Source organism: Rhinolophus sinicus, chromosome 1 (assembly GCF_057876585.1).
Source record: "Rhinolophus sinicus isolate RSI-liver-muscle chromosome 1, RSI-T2T, whole genome shotgun sequence".
Classification (NCBI taxonomy): Eukaryota; Metazoa; Chordata; class Mammalia; order Chiroptera; family Rhinolophidae; genus Rhinolophus; species Rhinolophus sinicus.
The window spans coordinates 125,367,998-125,383,123 of NC_142501.1; the positions used below are offsets into that span (position 1 = coordinate 125,367,998).

Here is a 15,126-nt window from a genome sequence, read left to right on the forward strand (position 1 = left end):
ATTGTGTGCTCACCACCCAGAGTCAGTTCTCCTTCCATCACCATATATTTGACTCTCTACCCTCTTCTACCATCCTTGTCCTTACCCTCTGGTGGTAACCACTAAACTGTTGTCTGTGTCTGAGTTTTTGTTTGTTTATTTGTTTGTCTTGTTCCTTTGTTGCTTTCAGTTTTATATCCCACATATGAGTGAAGTCATTGGTCTCAGCTTTTTCTGTCTGACTTATTTCGCTCAGTATAATGATCTCAAGATCCATCCATGTTGTTGGGCTAATATCCTAAATATATAAGGAACTCATACAACTCAACAAAAAGACAGTCCAATTAAAAAATGGGCAGAGGACATGAACAGAAACTTCTCCCAAGAAGACATACAAATGGCCAACAGATTTATGAAAAAATGCCTAACTTCACTAGCTATTAGGGAAATGCAAATCATTATTTATTTTGTTGCTTAAATTTTCCAACTTTGGCAATTCCGAAGTCTCTTAAGTTGGCTCCTGTGTTCTTTGAAATACCTTTGTCCTTATTTTCTGATGATGCTTTAGGTGTATCTTTTTGCCCTGCCTCAGGCCTAGGATCATTCATTTCTCTAAGGAACCCTTCTGTATTGTACGGCGAATGGTATTTAGAAACCACGATATGGGTGTGAGGTGTGCTGGCAAAGAACTAGTTTTTGGTTTTGTTTTTTTCTCCATAATTTTGTTGTTCTTCATTTTACTGACTCCTGTCTCTATCTTTGTTATTCATTCATTCTGAATCTTTATTTTCTCTGGGGCTTCCTTGCTTCCACTTTCTTGAATTACATTATTTCAGCTTTAAAAAAATCTTGTTTCCTGATAAATGTACAGTATTTAATGCAACAAAGTTTCCTTCTAATTTTATTTTATCTATGTTCTAAAATATTTTTTTTAATTATAGTGTTTTCCCTGCCATTCAATTTTAAGTAATTATTGATTTCTTTTTAAATCTAAGGGTTACTTAGGAATTTGTTTTCATTTTCCAAACATGAGATGTATTTAAGCTATTCTTTTAAGAAACTTAATTTATAATTTAATGCATTATGACTGAAGGACAGTGTGTATGACATTGATCTTTTGGCATCTGACATTCACTCTGAAATACAGTCTCTGGTTAACTTTTGGTAAATATTTGGTACATATTCTGTACACGTTAAAACAGAAAGTTAATTATCTGTCAGATGAGGAGCTCCTACCTATGTTATTCACTGAAAAATGTTGTGGGTTTTCTATGAGTCTTACTTAATTTCATTCTATTAGATAGAAGCCACATTTGCAAATCTCTTTAAGATAGCTAGCTTCCTATCTTGGGCTGTGTGGCTATTTTGAGTGTCTTAGAATCCTTATTGTTTAACAGAGAGGGTCTATGAGACATAACCATAAAACCATTTTAAATTCTTTAGTATAGCTAAAAGGTTCTATGAGACACACCTTAGATTTTTTCTGAGGTCTTAACAAAAGGTTTTACATACCCACCCTGAGGTAGCTCTTTGCCATGAAGCCATTTCATATTCTGAGAATCCATTGCTAGAAGAGACGAGATGTGCAACAGTTGTCTTTCAAATCTTGGCTCTTTAATATTTCCTCTAAATTTTATCAAAACTAAGCAGCTTCATAGCAGTATTATTCACAATAGCCAAAAAATAGAAGCAACTCAGTGTCTATCAATAAATGAATGAATAAACAAAATATGGCGCGCGCGCATGCACACACACACACACACACACACACACACACACACACACATCACTTCTGGTACCGCAATTTCTGTCAAATAAAAACATTATGGTATATCCTCACCTATCTTATTCACTGGACCTGGCACAGTGCAACTTCTGGTTCTTCCCCAAAGTCAAAATGACCATGAAAGGTAAACATTTTGAATTGATTCAGGACATTGAGGCAGCCATGATAGTGCAACTAAAGACACGAAAGAGGACTTCCAGAACTGCTTCAGAAAGTGGCAAGAATGATGGGATAAGTGTGTTCGAAGCAAGGGGGTAGTATTTTGAGGGGGATTAATGGCAGGGTGTCTTTTACTGTAATAATTTTTAAAATTTAAACATTCATTATATTTTTTTGATCTCACCTCACGTACACACATGCACGCACACACTATAATATTATTCCATTAAAAAGAAAGGAAATTTTGACACATGCTACCAATATGCATGAACCTTGAGGACATTATACTGAGTGAAATAAGCCAACCACAAAAAGGTAAATATTATATGATTCCACTTATATGTAATACCTAGGGTAGTCAAATTCTTAGAGGTAGAAATTGGAATGGCGGTTGTAATCCAGGAGCTGGGCAGAGTGGGGAATGGGAAATTGTTGTTTAATAGGTGTAGAATTGTAACTTTGCAAGATGAAAAGAGTCCTGGAGATTGGTTGCACAACAGTATGACTATAGTTAACACTATTGAACTATACACTTAAAATGATTAAGATAATACATTTTTTTGTTATGTATACAGTATTTTACCACAATTAAAAAATTAAAAAAGCCAAAAACAAAACTAAGTAGATCCTTCTGTAGCTCATGTTTCCCTTTTTGTATTCTACCATCCTCAGCTAGAAAAAGCCAGGTAGTACTCTGCATTTTGCCTAGAACAGGGGTGCCCAAACTTTTTTCAACGTTTTTCACCAAGGGCCATATGCGGTAAAATACACAAACAGCCGGGCCACTCACTCGAGGTGAAGTATGTATTGCCTCACCTGGTTTATTTAAGTAAACTAAATATATTTTTGGAATTTGCTGCGGGCCAATTAACAATGGATTGCGGGCCGCAGTTTGGATACCCCTGGCCTAGAAACTTCCTTAGCCTGATCCACAAATTCATTTGTTCACAGGTGACAGAGTTGCCAAATTTTCTGCCTACTATGTAACAAAGGTCCCTTTTTCTTCTTCCTCCAATACCATTTTCCTCATTGTCCTTTAAGACTCACCAACATAGTCCCACTTTTCTTAACCATCTCTTTGAGGCCCTTCCAGCTTCTATCTCTGCCGGCTCCCAAAGCCAGTGTCACGTGTTTTAGGCTTTTGGTATGTCAGCAACCCACTTCTAGGCACCAGATTCTGTTCTAGTTATCTACTGTCTGTAGAAAATGACTGAATGCAGCTAGCTGTTCTACCAGCATCTGTTTTTATCAACTCTTTATTTCAGGGTAACTTCTGCCCTCATAGCCCATCAATATTGACTATATGTGCTATTACTGTCAATTTTTTGTAGTGATGGAGCAGGAAATTATTGTCCAAGGTAACATGGGGAAGAAGCAAAAGTAGAATCTCAAAACATACCTTCAAACTATCCAGTCTTTCTTTTCATCCATTTATCCATAGCAGTTCATGATAGTTTTCTGTTACGTGGATATTCTCACCCAATCAATCTCTTCCTCTCCCTCCCCTACCCCTGTCCCTCGCTCTTCCTCTGTCATTGTTAGTTTAGCTGCTCCTTGCTTCTCTTTACCATCTGCAGTTTCTTCAAAATTAATGATGGGAATAGGCTGATATAAGGGCTACAGGAAAATGTTGTAAAGACATGGGCCATGAAATTTTAGTCTGGTGGAAAAAATAATTAAAACTAAAATATTATAATATAGTGTACTAAGTGATATGAAGAAGCTAAGTACTGTATTATGGGGAGAATAGGGAAGTGGCTTCTAAATCAGACGTGGAGTTCATAGAAGGCTTTACAAAAGAGTTAGGTAGGAATTATAACAGATAAAGCACAGTTTAGGGTATAAAGGCATCTGTAAAGGAGTAGTTTTGTGAGATAGCAAATTCTTTAGGACCCACATGTGATTCTGAATGGTCTGGAACAAAGAATGTATGCAGAACAGTGGTTGGAAAAATTTGAACAAGGAGGGGCCTGAACATAGTGTTATGCCAAGGAGCTTGGATTTTTATTCTTTATGCAAGTGGGAAATCTTGGTTTTGAGCAGGGAATTGTCAGGCTTGGATTCCATGTTTCGAAGACAGCGTTGTATGATGTTTAAGCTCTAGGGACCTTGCTTGCTTGGGATCTTTCTAGAGTCCTAAAAAGGACACTAACAATCAGTTCTGTGGTCAACTGTTTCTTGTAAAACGCAGAAGGAAGCTATTTTAACTGCAGTGATCTCTTTCTACTATAACATGCCTCCATTACACTTTATATAGGCTGTGGGCATTTTGGAAACTAAGGGGAAGTTCAGGATCATCTAGTCTGTGCTTAGTAATAAATATCAAAGTAGTTTATAGTTACTTCTGTGCATAGCTATCCTGGTATAGAAATGGCTTCTAGTAATAATCTTACTAACCATCCAGCAACTATAACACAAAGATGTAGTGCCAAAGGTCATATTGTGATAGTAATGTGTATTCATGATTTTGTATTTGCTTCTTAAAGGACCCTAAATTGTGTAAGCTTCAGGACCTAAAAACCAGGATCTTTACCTGAGGAAATGCTAGACAAATTAATAAGCTATTATTAAAATGTTTTATCCTCATTAGAGATGAAGGCATGAACCAAGGCAATGGTAGCAGATATAGAGGGAAAGACTCAAAATACAAGAAACATACTGGGAGTACAACTAGGGAACTTGGCAAATGTTTTGATGGGAGGTGAGTTTCATAACAAACAAATTCTCAACTTGGATAATTGGGAGGATGGAAGCCCATTTATGGAGAGAGAACATTAGTGGAATTGCAAATTTGAGCAGAGGGTGACCCCTGTTTTGGGCATTTTGCATTTCAAGTGTCAGAGAGACAAATAGAGGAAAATGCTGGTCTGCAGCTCAGCTAAGCACCCAGGTGTTTGGAGGATATTATTTGCTACCTTGTTTCCCGGAAAATAAGACCTAGCCAGACGATCATCTCTAACGTGTCTTTTGGAGGAAAAATTAATATAAGACCGAGTATATTATATTATATTAGACCTGGTATTATGTTATATTATTACATTATATATTACATCACATCACATTACATTATATTATACCCAGTCTTATATAAGACTCGGTCTTATAGTAAAATAAGACCGGGTCTTATATTAATTTTTGCTCCAAAAGCTGCATTAGAGGGGATTGTCCGGCTAGGTCTTATTTTTTGGGGAAACACAGTATATTTTCCATTCTCTGGAGGCCACTTACCAGGCTGTTTTTGGCCCTTGCTTTCCTGTCCTCTGTCCCTTGAAACAGCAACGACTTCCTCACCCTTGGAGCCTTCCAACGGCACCTGCTCACCGGATGTGGGAGCAGCACTTCCGCACTTTCAGGAGATGCAAGTGCACCGGTGCCCTGTGGGGCTCAAACTGGCATTACCTTCAGCCACTCATGAAGGTCCCTGTGGGTTTGAGTTTCTGCATTGCTTTCGGCGGGATACTTCTCCCCACAAAGAAAACATCGTCATCCCACTTAATCGTCCAAACTTCCAGTTTCTCCATCGGAAGTCAATGTACCTTCCTGAGGGCTTTGTAGGTCTCCAGGCCAAGGCAGGGGAGCTAATGAGGGTGAGTCAGCGCTGATTTCCCAGCTGGTAAAAGCACGCCTCATTACCTTGGGTAGTTTTGCACCCGGAAAGCTTCGTGAGCTGAGTTTAAAATCTGCAGTAACTTTTTGGTTCCCACACATGAACCTGGAGTTAAGAGGGAAAGCTCTCAGTGATCAAGATACCAATTTCTTAAGCCAGTTTTCTCAGGATTGGGAACAGAGTAATTGCAGCCTTCTGGAATCCCAAATTAGCCACGTCCCTGAGCGGAGAGCTGGAAGATTGTGAAATTTCCACTATTTTGCAAATAAACGCTTTCAGTGTAGCAGTATATTTGAGGAGAACTTGACCTCATTATTACTAACAATTGCGGAACAAATAGAAGTGCGTATTTTTATTAGTTTACTACTTACATCTTCCAAATAAGATGTCCATGGAAGAAAACCAAAATATTGCTGACAATAATAGTCCAGTGGGAAAGCGTCTGTCACTGAAGAAGATGACTGGTAATTTAAGAGTGTGAATACCAATATGTTGCAATTACATGTCCAATGCTGATTGAGTTAGAAATCTCACTTCAGTGAGGCTTATCCTGACCACTCTTTAAAAAGAGTTTTACCTACCGTTCTATTCCCATCCCTCTTACCTGCTTCAAGTTTGTTTTTTCTCCATAGCACTTTTTACTTCATAATGTATAGCATAATTTATTTATGTGTTATAGCCATTGTTTATTGTTTGTCTATCCCACGCTAGAGTGAAGCTCCAGGAAGGCAGGATGTTTTTTCCTGCTTACTAATATATTTCAAAGGCCAAGAACAATTTTCGCCCATAGTAGGCACTCAGTATTTATTGATTTAATGAAAGAATCAATATGTTATTTTCCAAAGAGCATAAAGTACAGCCTGAATGGGCTTCACGACTGGCATAGCCCATGTGGAACACAGCTCTATTGAAAGTCCTGGTAGTGAAGACAGTCAACAAGTCAGCAAATGTTTATTGAATCCCTACTATACCCTAAATGATAGCTTTCCAAATTCCGCAGCATTTAGCATCTGTTTTCCATAAAACATCCTGATACTTTAAAAAATGTATTACATCTTTTGGTGTTACTTGGAGGCAGGGCCCATGGGGTTCACATGCATAGAATCTCTTATAGTGATACGTACATACCAGACAATAAACATTTGTTGAAAGAGCAAAGGAGTGGACTGGGTTAAGGCATTAGGTTATCTTGGAACCCAGTTATTTTTTACGTGAACGTTTGTTTGCCGAAATTATGATCTACAAAAGTAGTGTTTTGCATACTGGGGGTCTACTTCTCTGAAGGATTTGCAAATTTGCTATGATAATTTTTGGATTTTTTCAATTCAGTGTTCATCTGAAAAATTAACTTATTCATATTTTGGATTATCTGGATCACCGAATACTAACAGAAGATTTTGGTGTCCCTGTTTGTTTTCTGTCTCTCTCTCTAGCATGTTAGCACTACATAGTATAGTACTTTGCTGTAGGTTAGTAAGAAAACAACAGAGGCAGCCTGAAAAAGTAAATGATTTAGTCACTACAAATGTAGCCCAAAATGACATTAAGCCATTCTGTCAGAAGATATCACAGTAGTTTAAAAGGAGAAATGACATGAGAGAAATGATTCATAACGTGGTAAAATATGCTTGCTGAACTAGCATATTCCTGTTCTGAGAGTTGATTTAGTTTAGCAAAGCATAATCGTCAGTGTTTTTAAATTAATATTTTTTAATTTAAAATTTTTTAGCTTTATAATTTTGTTTACATTTATTTTGTAATTTTGTGGGGTTTTTTTTTTGTAGCTGTGAGAGCTATGATATGAGAAATTTGAGCCTACCTTTATGTTTGTACGTATTTAATAATCTCATATGGAAATAGTTTAAGTTCAGGACATGGGACTTTAAAATGTTTTTACTTTTAGTGAGTTTTAGTGAAGTGTTTATATTTCAATCAAGTTTGTGAAAAATGATAACAAAGCTTAGGGCTTCGGGGCCCAGGACACAGAATATTGATTTCAATAAAGTCCAGGTATGACAGTTCAGTGTAGGATAGATATTTCTGCGGCTTCTGCTGCTAGTGGTGCTGGTGGTGGTGAAAAATAGAAGAGAGGGACCTTAGGAAAATGTAGGGAGGTTGGTGGGAGAAAATGGAGATATTTTAGATCAAGTTGTAGCTTTCTTTGCAGTTATGCTTTTGGCTCTGAATTTGTGAATTCTATTTCTTAGTGTCTTTTCTCAAATGGCTAAGTGAAATGCAGTGTTTTTTTTGCTAGATTTAAAAGAAAAATGCTAATCAGCGTTTTTGTAGATGATGTCAAACTCTGGTGTGTGACACTGGGAGACCTAAGGAGCTGTTTAAATCATTGCTATAGAATATCAGAGGAAAGAGGTCCTTATTTTCTGATATTGCCCCCGCTCCCTGACCATCCACCCCCCTCCTCTCAACCCTCCCCATCTGGCCTGACAGTGGAACATAGGAGTAAAAATAAGGAGAGAAATGAGATGAGGATTTTGTTTTGGTTTATTTTAATAGAAGGGGTACAGGAGGAGGTGTTATTTCAGAGTCAACTTTGCTACCATGTTCAGAGAAATACTGTCTGGAGTTCAGTCAATCAACAAATATTTATTGAGCACCTACTATGTGCCAGGCATTATACGTGGAGCTGAAGACAGTAAACAATACAGAATTCCTACCTTTGAGATTTAGGTAAAACTTCTTGATTTTGTTCTATTGGGTCTTTATCTTCACTTGGTATACTTTAGTTGAATATGAGTGGGCAACTTGAAAACTTTTAGTGCATTCTTTATGCTGATTTGTCTGATTTCCAGGATAGAATACAGGATTAGAAACTGTAAAGGATCAGATTAATTCGTTCTTTTTATCTTTTTTTGTTTTTAAGGGGTGTCATGAAAGTTGACATAAATCTTCAGAAAGTGGATATTGACCAGTGTTCGAGTGATGGCTGGTTTTCAGGAACTCACAAATGTCACCTTAACAATTCAGAGGTAAGAACTTGAAAATAAAGCCCTCTGAAATCAGAAGCTCAGAAATGTATTACTTTTGATATAGTGTATTTTTGTGGGTAAGTGAACAAGAGGCATCTTACTGGGAAAAAAAATCTGTGCAGGTTTGAATGTTGCTTAATGAACTGAAAAAGGAGTAGGACATGAAATTGGTGCAGAATACTGTTCATTTGAAGACTAAGCGAAGGCTGAAAGTGAAATTATGTCTGAAAGTTGGCTTTAGTCAAAGGCTGACCCTATTCTTCATAAGGGGCTGGCAATTAAAATAGCAGTGAAGTGAAAAACTAGTCCCGGAGGGGTCAACCAGATTATGCATATTTTAATGGAATATGATGTTTGTTTAAACCTTGATGCTTTCATTCAGACACACTGCCATCTGCTAGAAAAGCAATAGAGAAAATGTAGTAGGAAAATTCTGAAAATAAGGAGAAAACTGTATACAGAGACTTGGAAAGGAAACGTGTGTATTTGTGTGTGTGTGTTTCCAATTTTCAGCTTCTATCCATGCTATATTTCATGGGCCTATGGTTGGTTAGGAAAAGGCATAGGGATCATACATCTGGAAATAAGACTGTCACTTTTCCTTTGTAGTTTCAGAGAGGAAATGTGATGACATCCTGATTTCATTTTCAGTAATCTATTTCTGAGGTCCCAAAATGTTAAGAAACAAATATACAATAAAGTTTCTGATCTTAAATACTTGGGCTATCCTGACATTGAGTTCATGAATTTGTGAGGAAAGCCTACTTGATTTATTTAAAAGAGGGGATAGTCCCATAAACGTAGTAATCTACATCTTTAATTTTTTTGCCGTTTGTGAAAGAGGGTTGTACCTAATGCAGTTTTAAGGTAAGGAATATTAAATCAGAGGGAAAATTAACAATAAGCATTTATTTGTGCCATTATACAAACAAAAAAGTGCACAGACATGTGCATTTGTACATACATGTATGTATACCCATTATATATTTCCCTTCACATATTCTGCCATACACAACCCACGTACTGTCATACTCATACCACTCCCCAAATAGCCTATAGTTTCCCACACTCCCCCTACACTCTACACACACACCTCCACCTGTCCCTCCATACTCCCCACCACAATATCCCTCAACTTTCCCACCCACTAAACTTCCCGGAACCCCCCATCATTCTCCACATCCCCCTAAATCCATTACACATCTCCACCATGTCCCCATGACCCCCACTTCCTCAGTACCCCATGGAACGTCCCACACATCCCCATACCCCTCCCACATCTCCATACACCTCTGTTTGGTGCTGACTTCCTCCACTCTCCCATAATTGGGACCCAGTTATGCAAGGAAATGTTTCTTTCTTGTTAGCTCTCAGAAGTTAAGGTCCTCTTTTCACCTCCTTCCTCTATTTATTCTTAGAGTTTGGAACATTTCTGGATATCCATTTTCCCTTGGATGATTCTGGCATTTCTAAAGATATGAATTTCAGTTACTGATTTGGTGAATATCTTTAGCCTGATTATTATCTCCATGCCAGTGGTTTATACAGCCTCTTAGCTTCATCTTTTAGCCAGAGTGGATTTTTTCTGCATGGGTGTCATATTGTATATATTGATCTGTATGTGCTCATTTCTGTATAGTCTTGTTTCGTTGGTGTTCCTGGGTGGTTCAATAAGCAGTCTGTTCAGAAACAAAGAGATATGTATTTTTCAGTTTGTTACAGTTACTGCTTCCCTCTAATAATGTAGTTTTTGTTTCCTTATCATACATCTATTTATTTGACTAGATGGTCACATTGAAAGAATTACTTTCTCCTTTTGGAAAAGTGATTCATTTTCATTGCATCAGGATTATTAACTTTCCAGGTGTTGTGTCTTTTTAAAACTTTCAAAGAAACTAAGTTATTTCAAGATAAAATATGATCCTCTATTCTGGTTAACAAAGATTGATTTGAAATGTATAACTTTGGGGATTGCATATGGGACCATTGTATTTATTTGATTCCTATAGGAAAAACTGGAAAAATGTATCCTCCAAGACAACCAACAGTTCAATGAATCTCATTTGAAAATGTTGTGGAAAGAGGTTCAATGATCAAAAAAATGACATCATCAAACACTGAAATGTCTGTAAGACTTAGACTCTGGATCCCTCCGCCCCCTTTCCTTGGCCAGGTACTGGAGTTGGGATTAGGAGACCTCGGTGTTCTGGCCTGGGCCCATGAGGCCCTTGGAGCTTCATCTGACTTACACACGGCTGTCACGGAACCCATCACCCTTTTTTGACTGGGCTTCTGTAAGGCCCTGTATTTGGTGCTGGTCACTCAGGGCCGCTGCGTCAGTTCCATACCACATTCTCAGTCTGAGGACTAGCGATAGTCCTTCAACTTCTTGCCTGTACTGATACGAATGGGAGACTACGAACTGGCCTCTCTTCAAATTTTCACTCCTTGGGTAAATGGAAAGAAAAATCTCTTGTTCAGGGCATTTTTTCACCTGCACTGGCTCTCCTTTTTGTTCCTTGTCACAAATCTGTTACTGACCCCAAGAATCACTGTGTAAATTGGCTTATTTTGGGAAGCAGTTCACATGAATCATATTTGTAGGGTGTTGAGGCCAGCCTTTATGAATGTCTATAGCATTAAAAACAGAGACACGCATCACGTTTACTGTGGGTTTTATCTTGCTAGTGTTTAACATTTTTCTTATAAATAGACAAATTTAGAAGATAGACAAATTTCAAAGTTATAATTGAAGCAAACTTTTCATTGCAAAAATTCTTCCAGTGGTTTGTTGATTTTTCAGCCTCCAAGGTATCTTAAACCAGGAGAGTGACTCTGATGTTGGAAACAGATAAGTGATATGTGACCAATGACAAAAGCCTCAGGAGCATTTTAGAACAGCATGGAATGGTTTGTGAGGAAAATAATTACTCATGGGGAGTGGTTCATTACAGGATGTAGGAGGCTGCTAGGTATGTTTTGAAGGGCACAGTAAAACAAAATCTGAGTCGACAACCTTGAACTGGATTGCAGGATTATTCTGGCTGTTTTTGTAACTGATTTAGGTCACTGCAATCTGGACTTGATCATGTTGTCAGTATCCATTTAAATAATTCTTTACCTATTTCATATCCCTGTTTGCTTTGAGTACACAAAATCTTCTCTTACGGAATAGTTTATTTAAAACATTAAAATAAATTAATACTCATCTTTGTTTTAAAGGTATTTTTTTGTTTTAAAGGTATTTAAAGGTTTTTTTTTTGTTTTAAATGTATTTTTTTGCTTTGTTTCCATGATTAAAAAAAACTTTTAAATCACTATTTGAAGTAGGAAACATTAGGACAGAATATAACTGTCTTTGTTATATTCTATTAGTAGAAATGCTTTAAGTATCCACACATACTTTAATATGACCATCAGTATATTTTTTACCTACAAAGTGTACATGTATCGTTTGTTAAACTAATATGTCCTACATATTATAAGTCAGAAAACTTAATCAGGGTGAGGTAAAAATGAAATAATATTTTCATGTAGATTATATTTTATAAAAATAAGTAATCTTTAACGAAAGCAAGGTAATCGATCACAATTTTTGAAATATTTTTAGTGAGATTGTTATGATTGCTTCTGCTTCATTATTTCTTAAAATCTTAGTTTAATACTTGATAATGCAGTGACTCACAGGTCTCTAAGTTCAGTTTATTTTTATACTTAGTGTTAATATCTGTCCTAGTTGAAAATATACCACACAAGGATATGTCAGTTGACGAAGAAATATATTGTTGGCTGTGTTTGATAAATCACAATATTCGTTTGTCAGTTCCATCTACCAATTTTGCAAAGAATTTTGCAGAAATACAGCTGGCAATTTTTAATCTTACCTGATGTCAGTTAGTCCCTGAAAACTAATTGGAATGCTTGGCATTTTAATATTTTAAAGGAGTAGGTTAAAAATTCAGTCAAACTTTCATGAGGAATATTTTCAAACAGATTAGGACGTTTTATTTCCAAGTTTAAACTATATGGCTATGTGAGTATTTATAGCTTTTGGCAACAAAAACCACACATCACTGAAAACATTTCCAAATATCCACTTTCAAAATGTTCACTTCAAAAGGCTTTCCTTATGGATTATTAAAATGTCACTTTTACTTTGAAGGAAGAGCTTAGATATTTTTTTGAAAATACCTGCTGCGTAGACAGTTGTCATCAGGGAGCTGGTCAGAAAATTTGGAACATTTGTCTTTTTTTGTAAAAAGCAATGCATAACTAATCTTTAAGTTCAGAAACAAAGAGTTCACTTTGAGATAATCAGAACATCTTTGTGTGGGAAAAGATTTTCCAGGTCACACACCAGAGAATGGAGAAAGTCAATTTGAAGAATCTCGAGAGTATATCTGAGAGGGTGTTATAGATCATTGCTATATTTAGATATTTCTTTTTCCTTTTTGACTCACAGGGTGGATTGCTAATGCAAACAAACAGAAACTTAAAAATCAGATTTTTACACTAGGAAGTAGGTGAATCCACAGTAAAGACTGTGGATGGGTTTCACTTTTTCTGTTGTTTCAACTCAAAAGATTTTATGAGAATCTTATAAATAAAGCTACTAATTAATATTAATACTTACAATGGCTGCAACTATTTAGTAGCGCTTGCTTTGGGCCAAGACTTGTTCTATGTGTTTTACACACATTAACTTAATCTTTATAGTCCCCATTTTACTGATGAGAAAGCTAAACCCAGAGATGTTGAATAACTTGCCCATAATCACACAATTAGTAATTGGCAGAGCTGGAATTAGAATCCAGATTTGTCTAATTCTAGAACATATTTTTTTTTATACTACTATCTTATACTTGTTTTTTTTTTACGGAACATAACCAGATAAATCCATTTAGGATTAGAAGTGAAAATGTACAGGGAGTTTTAGATTATAAACTACATTTAACTTTGGGTATTGGGTTGCAGAGATTATGAGATATTGCCCTATGTCAGATGTCACTTTAGATACGGTCCATAGGCATTATATTAAGTAACTTCTGGGAAAATCTAGCATCTCTCTTAATGAAGTGAGGAATTAAAGTTTCCTTAGGCTCTGCATTTGTGTTTAAGTCTAAGGCTATTCTAAGGCTATCCATAGGAAGCGATTGCATGGATTGATATTAACCTGCAGTGAAGGTTGTAGTAGTTATAGAGTTTTATTTGGGGCCTTGTACTGATCAGAATGTTCATCAGTTCTTTGAGTAATGATACAGGAGACAAGTAATTAATAATAACACATTCATCAACAGTTAAAAATCAGAGACTAAAAAGACACAGCTGAGTTGGAGAAATTGACACGTCTATCAAGATGAACCTTAATAGGAACAATGGTAAGACCCTGAATGTGAAACAAAAATCCTTTCTTTGCAAGTATAGGAAGAGTGATATGGTTTAGTTGTAGCACATGTAAACAATATTGGGGAGAACACTTGAAGGTTCAGTAGGATTCAACAGTATGATATGGTTGTAAAGCAACAACAGTAAAAGCCAACTTAGTCGTAGGTGCTTTTCTAGATTTTGGGAGGTTCACATGTCACTATTGTAAACTTAGCAGAAAATACCTGGAATAGAGTGACAAAGAATATAGAAATTGAATATAGAATATATTCTTTATATTTAATATTCTATATTGGACATAGAATATGTATATAAATATTCAGTATATTGAATTGAAATTCAATATACGAGGTGTGATCACAAAATATGGTGAATTCTGCTGCCAAGTGCTATTCAACAGAAAGGCAGGGATCTTCAATATCAGAAGTGGCACATTGAACCTTAGTAATAGTGTGTGACAAGTAACAACTTGCTTGGTGCAGTCGGTCGGGTGTGAGCCACACTTGAGAGAAGGTGTGTTTTAAAGTGTGCTGTAAATCATGGATCACGAACAATGCATTAACACAAAATGGGCAAATGGTTTCATCCTCCATCATGACAGTGATCTGTGTTACACATCGCCTCTGATATGGCAAATTCTGTCAAATAAAAGAATTATGGTGTGTCCTCATCCACCTTATTCACTGGATTGGGCACCATGCAACTTCTGGCTCTTCTCCAGTCAAAATGACCACGAAAGATAAACATTTTGAATTGATTCAGGTCATGCAGGCAGCCACAACAATGCAACTAAAGACGCTTATGAAAGAGGACTTCCAGAACTGCTTCAGAAAGTGGCAAGAATGATGGGATAAGTGTGTTCGAAGCGAGGGGGATTAATGGCAATGTGTCTTTCCCTGTAATAAACTTTAAAAAATTTTAACATTCACTGTATTTTGTGATCACGAACCTTGTAGAAATGGAAACCCATTCAGAAGAGAAAAAATAGTATTACTACCATGTTTCCCCCAAAATAAGACCTAGCCGGACCATCAGCTCTAATGCATCTTTTGGAGCAAAAATTAATGTAAGACGCAGTGTGTTATTTTATATATTAATTATATTATATTATATTATATTATATTATATTATATTATATTATATTATATTATATTATATTATACCTGGTCTTATATTAAAATAAGACTGGGTCTTATATTAATTTTTTCTTCAAAAGATGCATT

At 36.4% G+C, this 15,126-nt stretch overlaps 1 protein-coding gene across 1 annotated transcript in view; it reads left to right on the forward strand.

Moving 5' to 3' along the window:
• GPR158 (G protein-coupled receptor 158) overlaps positions 1–15,126 on the forward strand; it is a 390,742-nt gene that overhangs the window by 31,452 nt on the left and 344,164 nt on the right. Inside the window, exon 2 of the mRNA XM_074324946.2 lies at positions 8,413–8,518. Coding sequence (XP_074181047.2) covers positions 8,413–8,518 — 106 coding nt within the window. The remainder of the gene's footprint in view (positions 1–8,412; positions 8,519–15,126) is intronic.